At 37.5% G+C, this 21,537-nt stretch overlaps 1 protein-coding gene across 1 annotated transcript in view; it reads left to right on the top strand.

The window, feature by feature from the left end:
• STAB1 (stabilin 1) overlaps window positions 1-21,537 on the top strand; it is a 2,761,215-nt gene that overhangs the window by 1,564,333 nt on the left and 1,175,345 nt on the right. The window contains exon 44 of the mRNA XM_044078505.1: window positions 12,539-12,613. Within this exon, the coding sequence (XP_043934440.1) occupies window positions 12,539-12,613 (75 nt within the window). The remainder of the gene's footprint in view (window positions 1-12,538; window positions 12,614-21,537) is intronic.

Below are 21,537 nucleotides of genomic sequence, written 5' to 3'. Positions count from 1 at the left end.
AAGCATAAGTAACGCTCTTAGTCTCACAGTTGTACCTAGCATTCAAAATATAAGATTTGTTCTTAATACAAGCCTTGTTTCCTACAAAAATGTATTTACATTGTGAGCAAGCCCCACATTTGAACATACCACTAGGTCTATTAGAGTGAAGCTTCTTCTTCTTTTCAAGCAAGGACTTTAGATTTGGGCCTCTCCTATATGTAATTTTGGGCTTAGCCCCTAAAGTCTTTAGTAAGGTTTGGTCCTCAACAATGATGTTCCAATTTTTATTCAAAATATATCTTATATTTTGGTAGTCCAAAGAATAAGTGCATAGGAAACTAGTCTTGTAGCTACTTTTGTCTGCTGCTACTAAAATGTCTCGTTGATCAGAGATGTATGCATCATTTTGTTCTAGTTATTTACATAACAATGGTTTAAAATAGCCAATACTTCGTTTGTGTGTTACTTCTGCTTTAATGTTAACAATCAAATTCTTGGGGTAACATCTATTTATAAACATACCTTGCATATGTTCACATTCTTCCTCAAAATCTATGTCTTCTGTAATCATTCTAGCTGCCCTTACCATCTGACCTTTAACAACAACTCTTTTCTGGTGGTAAGGGTGGCTACTAGAGAAATGCAAAAATGCGTTGGAGTAGGTTGGTTTCCTATATATGACACTTTTGTATCTAGAATTAATCCTATCCTTCACAAATAGAATATCAAGAAAGTTAATACTATTCTTGTCCAAATTCTAGGTAAACTCTAGAAAATTGGTCATCCGAGTAATGTTGGTAATAAATGTTGGTACTAGAGATTTAGCCCCCTTCTAAATGAAGAACATATCATCCTGGTATCTTGTGTACCAGGAGACATTTTCTTGAAATAGATGGTTTGTAAAAAGTAGAGTATTTTCCCAATAAGCCATAATGGCATTGGCAAAGCTGCCGCCACACGGTGACCCCATGGCCACTCCCGTGTTTTGCAAGTAAAAGTGCCCTACAAAGGTCATAAAATTGTTGGTTAAGACAATCTCCAATAAAGTTTTGACTAAATATATATTCTTTTCTTCTATGTTCTTAGATGTCAAAAAATCCCTAATCCACTCAAGGCCTAACTTTTGGGGTATGACAGTGTATAAATCTTTTATGTCTATTGTTAAAAAACAAGCCTCAGCCTGGTATTCCATCTTATTAATGTTGTTAAGAAAACCCCATGAGTCTTTACAAATTTGAGGCTCACATTCAATCAATGGTTTTAAAACACTGTCAATATATTTGGCACACCCATATGTCACTGACCCCCGCCCATCTACAATGGGTCTAAAAGGGAGTTCAGTGATTGCTTTATGTATTTTAGGTGTGCCGAAGAGGGCTGGTGTCTTAGGTGCAATCATGGATAGATATTGGTGCAAATCTATGTCAGCATAACCTTCCAAGAATAAATAATCAAAAATACACCTAATCTTCTTATACGCTGTGTTAACTTCATTAATGGTAACTTGTGTATAAACATCAGTGTTTAGATGTTTGTTCATACTTTCAATGTATGCACTATGGTCCATGAACACCAGCCCCCCCATCCTTGTCAGGCTTCATTACTCGGATGTTACATTCATTTAACAGGTTAAGAAAGTCATATTCAAATGTACTAATGTTGGTCTTAATATTATTCTGGTAATTTTTGTTGTTGTTGTCAACAATAGCTCTAAAATCCATGTCACACATTCTTTCGAAAAGGTTAAGACTTGGATGTAAGGGTGGATTAAATATGCTAGAAACCCTAACAGAACTAATAAGGGTAGAACTTTCTCCCATTAGCATATTAAGATTTAATTTATGGACAAATAGTTTTAAATAGCTAACAACCCAAATGCAAGCTTATAGTTTATTACAATTTTATTAAAAGTATAATATAATGTTAAATATGCGTTAGTCTTGTATACACCTATATACTTAATAGTTTGTTTATACAAAAATACATTGAAAGTGAAAATGAAATATTTTACCAACCAATGTTAAATGCATGTAAATGTCAATTATCTCCTCAAGGCTTAAAGTCTCAAAATACTTTTAATAGATAAATGTTCATTGAGGCCTGGAAAGGTGTGTGCCCATGTTCTTGTTCATTGTTAAAACCATCATCGACTTAAAACTATTTGTCTGTAAATTAAATCTTAATATGCTAATGGGAGAAAGTTCTACCCTTATTAGTTCTGCTAGGGTTTCTAGCATATTTAATCCACCCTTACATCCAAGTCTTAACCTTTTCGAAAGAGTTTGTGACATGGATTTTAGAGCTATTGTTGACAACAACAACAAAAGTTACCAGAATAATATTAAGACCAACATTAGTACATTTGAATACGACTTTCTTAACCTATTAAATGAATGTAACATCCGAGTAATGAAGCCTGACAAGGGTGGGGGGCTGGTCTTCATGGACCATAGTGCATACATTGAAAGTATGAACAAACATCTAAACACTGATGTTTATACGCAAGTTACCATTAATGAAGTTAGCACAGTGTATAAGAAGATTAGGTGTATTTTAGATGACTTATTCTTGGAAGGTTATACTGACATAGATTTGCACCAATATCTATCCATGATTGCACCTAAGACACCAGCCCTCTTCGGCACACCTAAAACACATAAAGCAATCACTGAACCCCCTTTTAGACCCATTGTAGATGGGCGGGGGTCAGTGACATATGGGTGTGCCAAATATATTGACAGTGTTTTAAAACCATTGATTGAATGTGAGCCTCAAATTTGTAAAGACTCATGGGGTTTTCTTAACAACATTAACAAGACAGAATACCAGGCTGAGGCTTGTTTTTTAACAATAGACATAAAAGATTTATACACTGTCATACCCCAAAAGTTAGGCCTTGAGTGGATTAGGGATTTTTTGGCATCTAAGAACATAGAAGAAAAGAATATATATTTAGTGGAAACTTTATTGGAGATTGTCTTAACCAACAATTTTATGAACTTTGAAGGGCACTTTTACTTGCAAAACATGGGAGTGGCCATGGGGTCACCGTGTGGCGGCAGCTTTGCCAATGCCATTATGGCTTATTGGGAAAATACTCTACTTTTTACAAACCATCTGTTAAAAGAAAATGTCTCCTGGTACACAAGATACCAGGATGACATGTTCTTCATTTGGAAGGGGGCGAAATCTCTAGTACCAACATTTATTACCAGCATTACTCGGATGACCAATTTTCTAGAGTTTACCTACAATTTGGACGAGAATAGTATTAACTTTCTTGATATTCTATTAGTGAAGGATAGGATTAATTCTAGATACAAAAGTGTCATATATAGGAAACCAACCTACTCCAACGCGTTTTTGCATTTCTCTAGTAGCCACCCTTACCACCAGAAAAGAGCTGTTGTTAAAGGTCAGATGGTAAGGGCGGCTAGAATGATTACAGAAGACATAGATTTTGAGGAAGAATGCGAACACTTGCAAGGTATGTTTATCAATAGAGGTTACCCCAAGAATTTGATTGTTAACATTAAAGCAGAAGTAACACACAAATGAAGTATTGTCTATTTTAAACCATTGCTATATAAACAACTAGAACAAAATGATGCATACATCTCTGATCAACGAGACATTTTAGTAGCAGCAGGCAAAAGTAGCTACAAGACTAGTTTCCTATGCACTTATTCTTTGGACTACCAAAATATAAGATATATTTTGAATAAAAATTGGAACATCATTATTGAGGACCAAACCTTACTAAAGACTTTAGGGGCTAAGCCCAAAATTACATATAGGAGAGGCCCAAATCTAAAGTCCTTGCTTGAAAAGAAGAAGAAGCTTCACTCTAATAGACCTAGTGGTATGTTCAAATGTGGGGCTTGCTCACAATGTAAATACATTTTTGTAGGAAACAAGGCTTGTATTAAGAACAAATCTTATATTTTGAATGCTAGGTATAACTGTGAGACTAAGAGCGTTACTTATGCTTCCCTATGCGATCATTGTAACGCATTTTACATTGGCAAAACAGAAAGAAAAATGAAACAACGCATATATGAACACTGTTATGCCATATGTAAGAAAGACATTAATAATGCATTCGCAAAACATATATTGGAGTGCCCCCCCAACCATAGTTTCAAATGTATTGCCCTCCAGCATAGGCAAATTGACATAAGAGGGGGACCTTGGCAACTTTTATTAGAGCTTGATGAACTAATGTGGCAAATAAGAACAGGGGCACACACCTTACCAGGCCTCAATGAACATTTATCTATTAAAAGTATTTTGAGACTTTTAGCCTTGAGGAGATAATTAACATTTACACGCATTTAACATTGGTTGGTAAAATATTTCATTTTTACTTTCAACGTATTTTTGTATAAACAAACTATTAAGTATATAGGTATACCCGTGTTTCGGGACTGCAGTTGCATATCTATCGGACATCTACATTTATAGTAGGTACAAAACTGTACTTTCATTCTGTGGTTTGTGTAGATTGCGGCCTGGGGTGTTGTCGGGTCCCATGGATGCTGTGTTCTTGGCTTTGGAGAGTGTGTTTTTTGCCTGTGCAGCCGTGATTACGGCAGCATCCTGGCAGGTAGGTTCAGTGCTAAGTTTACCCCCCTCTCTCCCCCTAGAGGACCCATCTCTGTACCGGAAGAATGCAAACTTCATGTGGTCGCGGCTGCACAGGTGGGAAGCTCACTCTCCGGGGCCGGGAGGGCAGCGTCCGTGGGACCTGACAATGTCCTGGGCTGCGTTCTGGACGAACTACAGAATGAACTGGTACCCTACCTAAGTACCATGTTCAATCATAGCCTCACCTCAGGCTTTGTGCCCACTGAATGGCACACCGCGACAGTTATCCCACTCCACAAAGGGGGGAGCCATGACTGACCCCGGGAACTACCGCCCCATTAACCTGACGAGCCTAGTCTGCAAGGCCATGGAACGTATCATCATGGAACTCATAAACAAAGACATTGGTAATCTCCAAACTCTGGACTCTACCCAGTTCGGGTTTGTAAAAGGCAGATCATGTCTCCTAAACTTGATTGACTTATTTGATGCAGTCACCAAAGCCATAGATGAGGGTAAGATGGTTCACACAGCTTATCTAGATCTCGTCATGGCTTTTGACACCATCCCCCACTCTGGAATTATAGATAAGCTCACTAAACTAGGTATAAATCTGTATGTCACAAGATGGGCTGCCAACTGGCTCACGGACAGAACCCACACTGTGAAAGTAGCAGACTCCAAATCCGACTTCAGACCAGTGACAAGTGGAGTACCACAGGGTTTAGTCCTGGGTCCTGTCCTGTTTGGTATCTACTTCTCTGAAGTACATGCTAACACAGAAGGTCTTTGGCTAACAAAGTTTTATTTATTTTTTTATTTATTTTACATTTGTTGACCGGGCTAATCTAGCTGGATATATTTCCATTTTCAGTAGAGGCCCGGGGAGAAAAGCTCCACAGAATATACAAAAAAAATACAACATTTGAAGTAAAATACAACAAAAACAACAGGATAAATGTAAAGACAATAAAGAAAAGTAAGCATGAAAAAACAATTTACAAATAGGAACTAATATCATTACCTATAAACAAACTAAACTATAGAGAAGTATGACAGATGACTGCAAACTAGGAGCCATAATCAAAACTCCTAATGATGTGGACATACTACAAAAGGGCCTCACTGAGACAGATGTCTGGTGTCAAAGCCATAGCTTGAAGCTCAATGCCAAAAAGTGTATTGTCATCCCCTTTGGTAAAAACTCTGTACCCATGAACTACCACATAAGTGGTAGTCTACTTAACGCCGAAAGTGTGATAAGAGACCTTGGGACACAGGTGGACAATAGTCTCTAATTTGATAATCACATCACCACAGTGGTCAGGAAATCCTTCTACATGACTCATCTCATCACAAAAGGTTTCTCATCCAGAAAAAAAGAGGGCATTGTTCCCCCTCTACTCATCCCTCATTAGACCCATTATATGGTACAATGCCCCTTTTGGTTTGTACCTCACAAGATCTCTACAACAACTGGAAAGGCCACAAAAATACCTCACAAAGAGGATTACTGGCCTCAAACAGATGCCCTACACAGACTGCCTCAAAAAACTTCAGCTTTACTCCGTCGCATATCACCTACTCAGAGGCGATCTCTGCCTAACATACAAAGGTATGTCAAACCCAGAGCTGTTGGACATGCTCCACTTAAAGAAATCCCAATCCCTCCGAGCTACACGCTCTGGGGACCTAAACCTTGTCACCATAATAAACAGAGCATGCTGGAGGGATAGATTCCTGTCCCAGAGACTTCCCATACTCTGGAACAGACTACCTATCTGTGTCAAACAGAGCTCCTTATTAGCACTCTTCAAGAAAGATCTTGATGATTGGATGGGAAATAGGAAATTCACCCCAGGGATCACTTCTGTGGCTCTGCTTGACAGGGGCACAGGAAAATAATTTTCTTGGGTGGCGAAAGCCAGGGTACCTTTTTGGCTAGGCTTATATAGGCCCTAGGGCTAATAGCCTAGTACCTACCTATGAACCTATAACACATATTTAACATTATATTATACTTTTAATAAAATTGTAATAAACTATAAGCTTGCATTTGGGTTGTTAGCTAAGTTATAGCATAACTTTAACTACACTCTTTAGGAAGACTTTTATATAAATTAGTACAAATAATAATACATAAAGTGGCTGCTTAACATCAAATAAAGATTTCCATCTTATACGTTGAGCTAGGGTAACCCACATTTGTGGTCCAGTCCCTCTGTGGCTTATTTGGTGTTTTATGAGTTACAATTTTGTTGGTTTATTATCGCTCAAAACATTTTAACAATTTGATTTTAACTGATTTCGTATTTTAGTTGACTGCCTTTACATATTGGGTATATATAGAAACATCCTTTTGTTGCTGGCTTAACTTTTTACTATTATTAATATGCTTTAAGAGCATATTTTGAATTTGTTGGCTTTTCATATGTTGGCTGTGATTTACTTTTAATTTTTTATCAGGTTACACTAATTAATTTAATTGTTTAGAGTTAATATAAATAGATTGTTAATTGAATGCTTTTTGTCTGATGAAGGTGAGGCACAGTCCACACCGAAAGCACTCATTAAATGGTTCTTTGGATATTACTTGCTCTTATTGTGTTTCTACTCACTTTAGGTTTTGTTTTATTGGTTTGCTTTTCGTTTTTTGTCTGCTTATTTTCCTTTTATCTCTAAAGGCAGCAAACTTGATATAAGTTATGTTAGGTTGGCAGGGCATTGTGGGTAAGAGGAGGAGCTCAAGAGTTTAGATCTGTAGAGCTGGTATAAGTGGCCACGTCAGATACGAGTTGGATTTGAGACCCATCAGTTGAGAAGAGTGAAAATTGACAGCATAGATGGAATGTTATGGTAAGTATGAAGCTTTTTATTCTAGTGTAGATTTAATTAAAAACTCTACCAGAGCAGGTAGTTCACTTAAAAGTCCCCTATTCCTTTTTCTTTACATATTCTTTGATATCAATCCCTGGTAGGGAATGTAGTTTCAAGCCTGCAGTCCAAACATCTTTTTGGTCTCATCCTACTCTATTACTTTCTTTGCTCTAGTTATTTGCTCCCATTAACTTGGTTCCTTTGCCAGTTTTCTCCAATAAACTCCATCTCCTTCTTACCTAATTTCTGTATCTCTAATGGCAAAACCTCCTTTCTCCATTCCAGCATTGGCTTAGTTCTTAGAATACTTTCTGCTACTTTATCAATATAATATTATTTATGGTTGCTGTTATTCTCCTTGGGGGTTTGCATCTAAAATCCCACTCTCTCCTTATTTCTTGAACTTACCCCCAGTTCATCATCATCCCTTTCCATATAGAATTATAACCTTCTCCTTGTGTTATATCAGCCTTAATGTAGTTCTTAAATATCCCATCAAATTAGCCAATCCTAAATTACCTTATTCTGTTTGAAGGATCAGCTTTTCCCACGTACCTATTGTACTCTTCCTCTGTCAGATAAATTCTTTCAACTCTTTATTAATTATTGTACACAACTTTTCCTCTGGTTGATAAAAATATATCTGACCTGTATTTGGAACTAAAAGGACTAAAAACATTTTCAGCGCTTGTATCTTACTATCCATATCCATAAACAAGACCTTCCACTTTCTCTGTTTTTGTATTCTCTTTTGTTTAGTCTCTTCCCCACATATCCTTAGCTGCCATGACAGAATCCTTTTTAATCCATATTCTTGAATACTTCATCTTATCACATCTCCATTAATATGGGTATTGCTGAATCAATTTGTGTGTTTTATCTTCATTCATTTTATATCAAAAAAAGACTTGAAACTATCTTAGAATGTTTCACAACAGTGACATGTCCTTTTCTGAATTCATGAGGTAAAAAATAATATTGTCTGCAAATAAACCCAACTTTTCTTTTTTTAAACACCTTTATTAAATTATTACATAGATCAGAGACATTAACAGAAAAGAAAACAGACCATATTAACATCTTTTCATTTATATGTATTATGCATCACATCTTTTATAATTAAATTGCTGAATTCCCGCCTTCCTCCTCCTCCTGAACATTATTCTGCATGTATTATTCCTACAGTTTCCATTTATTTCTATGCAATTTTTTCCCTCCCTTTTCTAAATCCTGCTTCCAGTTCTTTTAGCTATTTTATAATATTCAGTACTTTAAAATATAGTTGGTTTACACTTTGATTTCCATTTTCTAGTAAATGCTTTTTTGGCAGCCAACAAAACTAAACTTACTAAGGCCTTACTATGTCTAGCGGCAATTCAGATCCTGTGCCTCAGCTCAAAAAATAATGTCCTTACCAATTATATCCTGGAATTTCTGAGTGTCTTATTTTCTTTACCGGTGGCTCTAAATATAAAGCAAATAACAAAGATGAAAGAAGGCACCCCTGCCTGATTCCTCTATTCAAGCACAGCTTATCGGAGAGGAACCCTCCCAATTTAATTCTTGCCTCCAATCCTTTATCTGTTCTACTAATTATCATTATTGTTGTATCAGTGAATGCAAATGCCTCCACTGCCCTACTCATAACATCCCAGCATACTCTGTCAAATGCTTTGTCTACACCAGGACCCACCGACAACAGCAGTATTGCTTCCCTTTGGATCATCATTGTTCTATTAATGTTATCAAATGTTTGCCTTACCCCCAAAAAACACACTACTCCATATCTATCCATCTTGACAACACCATTGCCATCCTTTTAATTAATATAGCCATAAACACTTTATAATCATGGTTTAAAATTGCAATGGGTCTATATGAAGCTGGGTCTTTTCGGTCTTTGTTGTCTTTATATAAGATGGCCACCAAGTCTTTCTTTTAAGATGTTAGTACTTCTCCTCCTTTTAAAATACTATTAAAATCTTCCAGATCTTTATCACTTTCTTCCCTCCTAACTTCACAACTTCCACAACAATACCATCTGTTTATGGAGACTTCCCTGTAGATTGATTATACATCACAATTTTTGTCTTATCGCAGTCTATCTGTACTTTTTCTTGGTTCCTACATCCCTCTGCTTTATACACATTTGTATAAAAATCACAGTATATCCGAATATTTCTGTAAGATGTCTAGTAATTTTGCTTGTCATAAGCTCCCCAAGTTTGGTGACAACCTTTTCTGCTCTTTGTTGTTGTTGTGATAAAAGTTTTTGTGCTCTGGAGTTGTTACCAAAAATGTATTTTTTAGCAGGAATCCTTCAAAACTCGTGCATATTATCCAGATACTCCCTTATTTTCCCATTAGCACTTTGCAGTTGGTCTAGTTCCTTTCTCAAAATTTCTTTTTATTTTTCAAATACATTTGAATGAATTCCATAGTATTTATACATAACATCTTAAACAACTATGTACACTATTTACATTAGCCTGACAATATAACAGATCTTAATTTATACAGTTACTGTATAAGTCTGTAGTTGCTCTAGTTCTTGTTTTGTGAGATTCTCCTTATTCGGCAATACTTTAAGCCGCTGTTACTTCTTAACAATATCTCAGTCTCTTTTATTTCTATACTATTTTAAACTCCCATTTTCACTGTAACCCACTCACTGGTTGTTCCTTCTGAAGAGATGTCTGTCGTCCTTAATAACTCTCTGTTAACTCAGCCCAAGAAGGGGCATCTATCTCCAGCTACAGTGCTACTGTCTGTTCTTAGGAGGACAGTTATATGATGACTATAAGGAAGAAAACCAATATGACAGATATGATGGGCTGCTGTGACCGCCATATGAAAAGAATGAGAAATCAGCAGCCCTTTATCCTGGAAAATGACCATCCGTACCATGACAGTGTTTTTAAACTCATTTTTGTGACTGTGTACAAGTAATCAGACTTCCTAAATAAAATGGACACATAATCACAATGTCCCAAGTTGGTCTGTACTGAGTCATTCATGTCTGATAAGACAATACAAGTATTAAGGCCAAAGTCTGCAAAAAGTGGTATGTATTGGCAGATGTATAATATATTTCTTTATTGTTTGTTGTTTGTTTGTTTTTTTTTTTTTTTTTTTTGTGGCTATGTAGAACACAGATGTTCCACATGAACACTTTGCAGTATATAAATAGTAATTATATGATATATCTGCAGAAACAATGACAGAGAGGTTGTCAGTTTGTTAAACACATTACAGTATACAGAGAGTAATTACAAATGATGGTCACATATACAATGATAGCGGTGTTGCCAGTTACTGAGTACATTACAGTATACAGACAGTAATTATGTATGATAATCACAGATATAGTGATAGAGGCGTTAGCAGTTACTGAACACATTACAGTATACAGAGAGTAATTATATATTTCATTAACGGATACAGTGGTAGAAGTGTTGGCAGTTACTAATTGATAGATACTCCATAATATAAGTAGCTTAAATTATCTGTTTACAAATATTTAAACATCAGTGATCAATGGCAGGTTTATGTGCAGTCTTCTCCGTGAGACAAAATATTTATTTATTCAGTCTGGTAACTGGGGTAGAGCTCTGATCCAAATGGACCTTTTTCTGTATCAGACCAAACAGATATAAATGACAGCAAGTTAACAAAAATATTAGGAGTACAAGCAAAATGTTGTGTTACAATAGCAATAAATCAGTAATAGTAATAATAACAAAGTATACAGTTAAAGGACAACAGGAAGAAATAATTATAGTAAGAAGGGAAAAAAGAAGTTAGTCAAATAGTGAAGGGATAGAGCACAACGTGTAAAACATAGCAAAGGTAAGGTAAGGGCATATAGAAATTATGCAATGTGGAAGACATGTCACACATTAGTGTAGGGGAAGTAATACTATGTCGATATGTTACCAAGTACATTAAGAAAATATATACACATATATGCAAATGCAATAAAAATTCTGTGATGTTACTGTCATTTGTGTATGGTTGCATGCTTCAAGGATTAGTAGGTCTATATAGAAGAAGACTACTGACAATGAATCATTAGTAGATGGTGAGATGGTTTCACATTATTACTGGTAGAAAGTTCCAAGTGTTTGCAGCAGATGTGGAGAAATGTGAGTTTGCACAATGTTTAAGGATCACTTTTAGCTTAGTTAGGGACAAACCAGAGGAATGAAGTATATATGACTGCAGAAAAAGTGGAGATTAGTTGAATTTGTTATGGATATGTTCTGGGTTATTGTAAGGAATAATACGCCACACTTTACATCAGAATAACTTCAAACATATAAGAAACCAAATAGAATTAAGTATTCCAAATCAACAGTTTGTAACTCGACCAGGATAGGACTTAATGAAAGGCTTGCAGTGATATTCAAGGAATCTGTGGTGTGAAAATACTCGCATTCAAGAACACTGACTCAGGGAACAAAAATTCCAAACACACACACTAAATAGAAGTATTTACTAAATATCTAATGACGTGTGAAATTGTATTTAATGAGCCTATTGTTAAATGTTTAGGTTTATTCTGTCACCTAGGATAAAAGGGAGGAAACATAGCACATGTGTTCCAGTGATACAAATAGAAACATGAATATGTCCTGATATTGGATGCCATTATATTTCTGTAAGAAGTAACTAAGCAGGAGTAAGTTTAATGGCTCTAATCCCGCTTACTTGTTTTGTTATAACAGTATAATGTTATGTAAATCTCTACAGTGTTCATATGGATTCTGTAGCTGAAGTCTAGACCCTTAGTCTACTTACTAGAGGGGACATCACATAGCACTTCTAAAATATTATGCTATTGTATGAACTACTTAGTGTGTCACAATGAAACAGAGCTAATGTATTTTTTGAAGAACACGATAAAGATTTGCTTAGCTTGTCAGTGATTTTTGCAAGCAACTATCCTTTCTTGTGCTGTTAGAAATCTGGTACCTAAATATAAGATAGGAGACACTGAATACACATTCTGTTAATATCTCTCATCAAATTATGTATTGATGCTTTTTGCTTGCCATTTATTTTAATATAACCATTTGTGTTCTTTATTTAGGTTACCTGTTACTGTAAGACTGGATATAGTGGAGATGGCATAAATTCATGCATATTAATCGATCCCTGCCGAGAGGTTTGGAAAATTTTATATTATTAATAACATCTGCATTCAGGTATTGCATTCTGTTTCTAATCTTGCATTATTTTGTTTAATGTAGGATTTTTTGTTAGCAGAATAATGAAGTTATCCAGATTGTGTCATATTCTAAAACTGAACGTTTACAAATTAAACATTTCTATTTAAAACTGTAATCCATAATGTTTAAGAGAACTCAGGGAATGGAATAAAAACATACAAACAGGGAGTTAATCTACTAAACAAAGAAACAATTACATATTTAGGCATTTGGCAACATAGACAATAACAGGTAAAAATTAAAAGATGCAGTTTAAGGAATAGATAGCTCCAAAATAAGTTCATCATTTGGCTCAGTTACAAAAAAAGTAAAATGTTTATATACATGAAACACTACTTATTTTACAGATGATGGCATGTTACATGAGTTTTGGGCCTCCCCACATCCAATTATCTTGCTTTATTTTTAAGTTATTCACCTGTATTTGTGAAGCACAAAAAATAAACCTTATTTGCTTTTTCAAACTGCCTACACATAAAAAGCATTTCTCATACGTTCTCATTTCTCACATATTTGTGCCTGTTTTCCCTGCGTTCGCGTGGGTTTCCTCAGGGTACTCCGGTTTCCTCCCACATTCTAAAGACATGCTTCTGGAGCGTTTCTCCCTGGGCCTCCGCTGAAAACAGGATCTGTGGAACCTAGACGGACTTTCCCAGTCAACAAATGTTAAATAAATAATAAATAAAATAAAAAATATGTGTGCAAAAGAATAAATAAGGCTTGCTGAAAATATATGGTAGATAAAACTTGGTCCATTCTTACCACATTGATAACATTTGTTTATGCATTTATAAAACAATGGGAAAAGTAATCTAATGTTGCACAAAGTAAATTCACTTATATGAAAGTATGAACCTGTATTACATTTTAAAGGGAAATGTCTTATTAAAGAGATATTTACAAAACATAATGCTGTGTATTTTAATAACACCAAAGCAAGAGGCTAGTCTTTGTCTTAAGCAGGATTTTGCCGTTACTACAAATGATGTTATAGTCAAGCAACAAGTGAATCACATCAGTAATGGCCTTAATAACCTGTGTTGTTCCAGGGGATCCAGTATGTGTCAGCATGGAGGGAGCTCGTAGGCAGTCCTGCCTACCTCACTAGGGATGACCTGCACTTCTCCCCAAGGGCTTTTGCATGCTGGCTAAAGCATTCTTTGTCCCCTTTTTAGGCAGTCAATCTCCTTTTTCTGCTAACCTTACAAATGCCAGTCAGGACCATCTTGATATAAGACTGCTCAGTGTTAGAAGGCAAATCAAATGATAAAGATGATAATATGAAACTCCGGACAAACAAAAAGTTTCATACTAGAGTTCATATCACTGGTCTGACTTTTTTTATTGTGTGGGTTCCTGAAGAAACTGGATCACAAATTATTTTATTATTCACTTTTTGTGAAACACAGGGGTTTGGGATGTGAGGTAGATTTACCAGAGCCGCTGATGCCCTATTCATTTGATTTACCTTTTGTTTGTCCAGAGTTTCATGCTACAGTTCATATTACTGGTCTGTTTTTTTACCTTAAGGGTTCCTAAGAAAACTGGATAATAAATTATTTATTACTCACTTTGTGATACAAAGAAGTGTAAATAAGGAGGTCCCCACCCTCAAAGCCTTCTTCACATTTGAAAACACAGATGTTTCTATCGCTGCCGAAACTTAGTTCCACTGCAGCGACAATGTGTGTTTGTACCTGCATTTAATACCTATCACTCATTCAGACCACCAAGTGCAGCTACCTGCATTTAATACCTATCACTCATTCAGACCACCAAGTGCAGCTACCTGCATTTAATACCTATCACTCATTCAGACCACCAAGTGCAGCTACCTGCATTTAATACCTATCACTCATTCAGACCACCAAGTGGAGCTACCTGCATTTAATACCTATCACTCATTCAGACCACCAAGTGGAGCTACCTGCATTTAATACCTATCACTCATTCAGACCACCAAGTGCAGCTACCTGCATTTAATACCTATCACTCATTCAGACCACCAAGTGGAGCTACCTGCATTTAATACCTATCACTCATTCAGACCACCAAGTGCAGCTACCTGGATTTAATACCTATCACTCATTCAGACCACCAAGTGGAGCCAGGTGTGTTTCCAGTTGGGGTGTACCTATATTCATTTGAAATCCCACACATCATGACACATTCAGAAAGATAGCAAAGTAGAACTTATGCATATACAGGTACCAGTAGACAAGCCCAACTACCATATTGTTGTTAACTACAGAAACACCTCAGTGTCTCCTTCAACCCATGAAACCTACCTTGACAAATTAGAGTCCTTATCTATTAAACTCAATTCAGTCATTATGGGGCCTTCAGTTACCTGTCCATAAACTGACAAATATATACCACTGATGACAAATACATACAACAGATGTTCAGTACATGATCACCTTTGCAGTAGCCTGTGCTATATGTTGTCCTACCTCCTCTGCGCCAGACAGCTTTACAGAGCTTTGGGAGCTGTCCAGGTGCTCCAACTGCCAGGAAAGCATGGAGTGCTCCAGATATTTTTTGCAGCCGAAGTGAAGGCTTCATTTGGTGATCCCTGTCATCTGTCAGTCTGCTACCAATCTACAAGAGCTAGACACATAAGACCCTGCAGAGGAAAGCCTTCTATTTTAAATAAATTTTACAAAGAAAATTTGCAATGTTCATAATTCTACTGCTATAGTAGCCTTTAAGCTACACGACTTGTTTCTTGCTCAAAACAACAACAATCAGCCAGCTTTCCAATGGTCTGGCTGCCTCCCACACATTCAGTTTGACTGCTGATTAGGCAGCCCTGTGGAGGGAAAATCAGCAGTCAGAGTGAATAATCTTCAGTATTTTCTTGATGCCTCATGAAGAAGCAGCTGAAAGGCTTCACAGGAGCACCAGCCACCCTTCAACTTCAGTTCTGGCAGATAAGTCCCCAATGGGGAAACTGTCTCCACAAGATATAGAAAATATTAATTTTACTAGGGCTTCTTAGGGAAGTAAATATTGTGGGAAGAAATAGCCAGGGAATTGTTATGGCTAGGCTTGTATAGGCCCTAGGGTTGATAGCCTAGTACCAACATATGAATCTATTATTACCCCTTTAAGAAATTGAGTATCTGTCTAATATCAGACATTTCATGTCAGGGACCACTATTTTAGGTTCAGATATTTTGAGGTTATTTTAGTGAGAAAATGTACTGCTTGTATAAATTTTATGAATTTTATGTAAAAGTTTACTATTAGAGAGTGTTTTGTTTGGGCAAAAACTATTGTGAGATATGTTAGTTCTTTTGTTCACCATCTGACAACTTACCTGCCATTTTTTTCTATCAGACTGAATTTTTTGAAAGGTGTTTTTGACAGGAATTTAGTATATTGCTTATACAATCCTGTGCTTAAAGTACTGTTTATATGATAATTTCTGTCAGTGTGCTGCTTGTAAACAATATTTGACAACTTACCTTCTGACCAAATTGTTTCAGCAAAGCTTACTGCATCTGAAGCACCCTCGTCGGTCATAGCATGACACTTAACCTGCTCCTTCTGGTCCATCTTCTGTTGTACCTAGAAAGGAAAAAGAGCTTACGAAACAGCCCTTGCTGACTTTGCAGGCTCAGTTTGAGTCATCTGATGGAGGGTGACTGTGCATTGGATAACAGTCATTCCCTGGACCACTCACTCACCTCTCTAGCTTCTTCTGGTGTAGTCCTTTCAGCCACCACAAGCCTAGGTTCATCAATGTCCTCTTTGTCTGTTCCAGTACCCAGTCTAGGCATGGGAGAGCTGTCTTTGCTGGGACATGGAGGTACTGTGGAGGATGCTACTTGTCATACTACAGGAAAGAAACTTCTCGATGGGGCAGATGTACCTCCTCTAAGTCGGTCATTAACTCTGCTTATAAATAAAAAAATCAAAATAGGTTCATAGATTAGTACTAAGCTAACTGCCCTTGAGAGCCATTTTAAGCCTAGCCAATTATCCCTTGTGAGATTCAAACCCTGCACCTTGTGCTTGCAAGGCAAACACCTTAACCATTAGGCCACCCTCCCAACCCCATTTATATATAGTGATTAACTAGAAATATATGGAATGAAAATCTTCCACACAGAAGACATTTCTGTTGAAAAAGGTGATTTTCTTATCTTTGCTAGGAAATTAGGCTGTTAACTTTGGTGCTCAGAAATATTTACCTTAAAAATATGTGAGCAGAAACATTCCTGAGGAAGACATAGCAGAAGGTCTTTTTATAAACAGGGACAGGGCTTCCTCTTCTGTAGCTTCAGAAGCCCAAATCTGTTACTCAAATGAAACTCGGTCCTTATAGCCTCATTTGCGAGAATGTTGCTTTTCTCAGACTATAGCCGGGATGAATGAGGTGTTCTTATGGGAACAAGTGGATGCTTCCCCCTCAAATGTGGCGATATTATGATATCTTACAAGTAGAAATGCCTCATTGCACTCACATTCCTCCCTTGGTAAAAGCCTGCGAGGATGTATTCAATGCTGCCTTTAACAATCCTGATTGTCATTATTCATTTCCCAAAAAGGCAGGCAGGTTTTATAACCTTTCTCAAACTTATTTGTTTCCACATCTTTGACAGCTGGGAACAGGCAACCTTGAATCCTTCACCTGTGCACAAGAAAGGAAAGGTATTGGATACATTTGGTAAGAGAATATTTTCTTCTTCCACTTTGAAGTATAGAATTCCTAACTGTCAGACTCGTATGTGAAGGTCTGTGCATTTTTTGTACAATTTTCAGAGAATTATCTGTAGCATTTCCCCATGAAGCTAGTGCATATCTGAATTCATTTATTTCTAACTTCCTCAAGGAAATAAGGAAAGGATATGATTGTGCAGATACTGTGTCTAGACTCACCGCTAGTGCTACAATATCGAGAAGATATGCCTGGGTATATAATAGATAAAAAAAAAAAAACAAGTAATCTCCGTGGTATCCCCGAAGTCTCAAAACAACCCACTAAAGTGTAGTGGGTCCAATAACAAAACAGTGTAAGAAACTTCTCTGTGTGGAAGATTTTCATTCCATCTATTTCTAGTTAATCAGTGTATATTAATCAGATCAGACAATAGTAGTAGAAGTAGCGAACGTAAACTCGTCTTAAGTCAAAACAAAACAAAAAGTGAGAATAGAAAAGGTATAATTGTACAGCATTACTAAGTATTCAAAAATAATCCAAGCAAGGCAGGCAGTCTGTTTCCAGTCGAAAATCCTTTATTAAGTACACAGACAAGCGATCCAAGTAAAACAAAAATAGAGTAATAATTTCCTCATAAGCTTTCTAAATATATATATATATATATATATATATATATATATATATATATGTATGTATATATATATATATATATATATATATATATATACATACATACTTTTTATCAGGCATGGGAGTGGTTTATTGTTCTGTAAAACAAAGTATTTTTGGTACACATATTAAATTCACATCCCTTCCCCCATCAGTGTGACATTTGAGCTGGTCCTGCCCTACTTAGTAGCTGTCATAATAATATATAACACTTATGTACTTTAAATAAAATTATATAATGATGTGGTACCTCTTATTTAACCAAATGATTAAGTAGATTATTAAGTCTGTGATTTTATCCAAGACAATATACTACATGGCTGGAAATATATCAACCTTAGTTCATTTGGCAATCAAAAAATATGTATAAATATATACATATACATTTTGCATGTAAAAATCAATTTCTATTTTCATAACCTATTGTTAACAAAGATCGCTTTCGTCCTTATAATAGATAAGGAGTTTTTGTTTGGCACATGTACTACCCGAGCCCTCAAACAACTTGATGAGTGAAAAAATTAATACAGGGAGTTTCCAAGATTTTTCAGCCCCCCCCCATCAACAAATTTCACATCTCCTCTTTCCCATCTAAGAAACAAAACAAACAATCCCTGCCTTCTCAAGTCAAATAGGGAACCAAAAATAGATGGCAGGAAGTGTACAATAAGAAACAAAGACCTTTTCCTAAAAAGGGACAGTCTAATACTTCAGAATGACTATCCCAGCATTCTGCTTACCCTCCCCACCCCTCCTCCCCACCCCTCCTGCCCTCTCTGTAAAACTCTGTTTCAGAATCTGGTTCTGTACTTTCCCTTTTGGCAACTGATTATTTTAGGCTCTTGTGTGTTACTAGTTCAGGAGAAACACAATTGGCACTGGATACAAATACCTTCTTTCAGTGGGTTCCTCCCAACCTTCCAAACCAAACAGATTTTTTTTCCTCATATTCATCAGCATTTACTCACCCTGGGAGTAATCACACTACTGCCATTAAATCAAAGGAGCATGGGTTTTTCTTTAAGAATGTTTTTGGTACTAAAGAAATAGTGTCTGTGGGGACCACATTTAGAGCTTTCCTTTCTAAATCTATATGTGAAGGTTCTAAAATTCAAGATGTTGACCCTTCAGAATATGTTGGCTATCATTCCCAAGGGAGGGTTTATGGCAGCATTAGATCAAAAAGATGCATATCATCACATTCCCATAGCCAGCGACTTCTGGAAATTGAGGTTTTCTGTGTCTGGATCACATTATCAGTCCTCTGCATTACTCTTTACAGCTCCAAGAGTTTTTACAAAGTCCCTAGCTCCAGTCACAGCTAATTTTAGACTGAATGATAATCACATATTTCCTTCTTTAGATGATTTACTTATCTTTGGAGAGCATTTTCCTAGATGTCAAGAATCATTACAATGGATTTCTTATTTTCAGATCAGTCTGGGACTCCTTCTTCTTCTTTAGGCTTTTCCCTGTTTGGGGTCGCCACAGCAGATCACCTGTCCACTCATGATTGGCAGTGGAGTTTTACGATGTCGAGTTGCCAACCCGGTGCCCAACCTTCCATGGAAGGCACACACCCACACACACACACACACACACACACACACACACACACACACACACACACACACACACACACTCATGCCTAGGGCCAATTTGGAGTGTCCAATCCACCCACAGCATGTCTTTGGGATGTGGGAGGAAACCGGAGCACCTGGAGGAAACCCACGCGACCACAGGGAGGACATGCAGACTCCGCACAGAAGGCACCCCAGCCAAGAATTGAACCAGAGAACCTCTTGCAGTGAGGCGGCAACACTTAGCGCTGCACCACCATGGCCGCCCAGTCCGGGACTCCGATAAATGTTATGAAATCCTCCTTCATCCCGATAGATGTTATGAAATCCTCCTTCATCCCGTCACATAGGACTGCCTTTCTAGGCTGTCTCATAGACACCTTAGAGCAAAAGCTGGATTATTATCTAGAAACTTTACTGATCTTCTCAGATCAGTCCTAAACTTCATCCCGAGAGTATCTCAGGATTCTGAGGTTCATGGCCTCTATGATCCTCTTGTCAGGTTGCACATGAGAAAGAATCAATGGTTTCTAAAAAACACATGGACCTATCCTGTGCATCCTCTGAAGTTTCAAATTCCAGTCTTGGGTTTGTAAAAAAGGAACTAGCAAATCTAGCTATCCCCTTCTCTGCTGTACCTCCAAGCCAGTCGGTAACTACAGACATCTGAGATTTTGCTTTGTTTTGCTTTGGGTGCAGTTTCAATTGGGGTAAAGGTGCCAAGACCTGTGGAACTCTTCAAATAGACAAAAATCACATCATTGTCAGAGAGATGTTGGTTGCGATCCATGCCTTAATGGTTTGAGCGGTAGCTTTTCAGCACTCTTTAAACCTCTAAGCATCTTACATTCTTGCAAACTGGCTGAGTGACAGAACCCACAGGGTCAGAGTTGCTGGCGCCATGTCAGACTCAAAGCCTGTCACAAGTGGTGTACCACAGGGCTCAGTCCTGGGCCCACTCTTGTTTGGCATCTACTTTTCCGAAGTACAAGCAAACACAGGAGGGTTATGGCTGACAAAGTTTGCAGATGACTGCAAACTGGGCGCCATAGTAGAAAACACATCTGACACAGATATCCTTCAGAAGGGTCTCACAGAAACGGATAACTGGTGCCAGAGCCATGGCCTAAAGTTAAATGCCAAAAATGCATAGTCATACCCTTGGAAAAACAAGGTTACCCTAGCTACCAAATAGGTGGCAATCCACTGAGTACAGAAGAAGTTATCAGGGACCTGGGGACCCAGGTTGATAGTAGTCTGTCATTCGACACCCATGTAGCTAAAGTAGTTAGGAAGACCTTCTACATTGCCCACCTTATCATGAAGGGATTCTCATCTAGATCAAGGGAGGTCATAGTCTCCTATACTCATCACTCATCAGACCAATGATTGAATACAATGCCCCATTCGAATGTATCTGACCCGACACTTGCAGCAGCTGGAGAGGCCACAAAGTTCCTCACCAAAAGGATAAAGGGTCTCAAACATCTGTCCTATGCTGCCCGACTGAAAGAACTCCAGCTCTATTCAGTCGCTACCGCTTGCTCAGAGGTGACCTTTGCCTAACATACAAGGCCATGTCAAACCCAGATTTGATGAATATGCTTCACCTCAAAAATCTAGATCCGTCAGAGCCACAAGGCGGGAGGCTTAAACCTCGACACGGCTATTAATAGGACGTGCTGGAGGGATAGATTCATCACCCAAAGACTCCCTATGCTGTGGAATAAAATCCCGGTATATGTGAGGCAGAGCACCTCGCTGGCCTTGTTCAAGAGAAATCTTGACCAATGGATGGGAGATCGCAGATATACCCCAGGGATTACCTCAGTGTCACTGCTCAACAGAGGCACAGCAAAATAATGGGTATAGTTCCCCATACTAAAGGGGTGGCTTAAGCCACAAAACTATGGGCTAGGCTTGTAAAAGCCCTCGGGCAGAT

The sequence above is a fragment of the Protopterus annectens genome, chromosome 7.part1 (assembly GCF_019279795.1).
Source record: "Protopterus annectens isolate FY-2018-M chromosome 7.part1, PAN1.0, whole genome shotgun sequence".
In the NCBI taxonomy this organism is placed as follows: domain Eukaryota; kingdom Metazoa; phylum Chordata; order Ceratodontiformes; family Protopteridae; genus Protopterus; species Protopterus annectens.
Note: the sequence above shows the minus strand (reverse complement) of the source record. Positions and strands in the feature narration are given on the sequence as shown.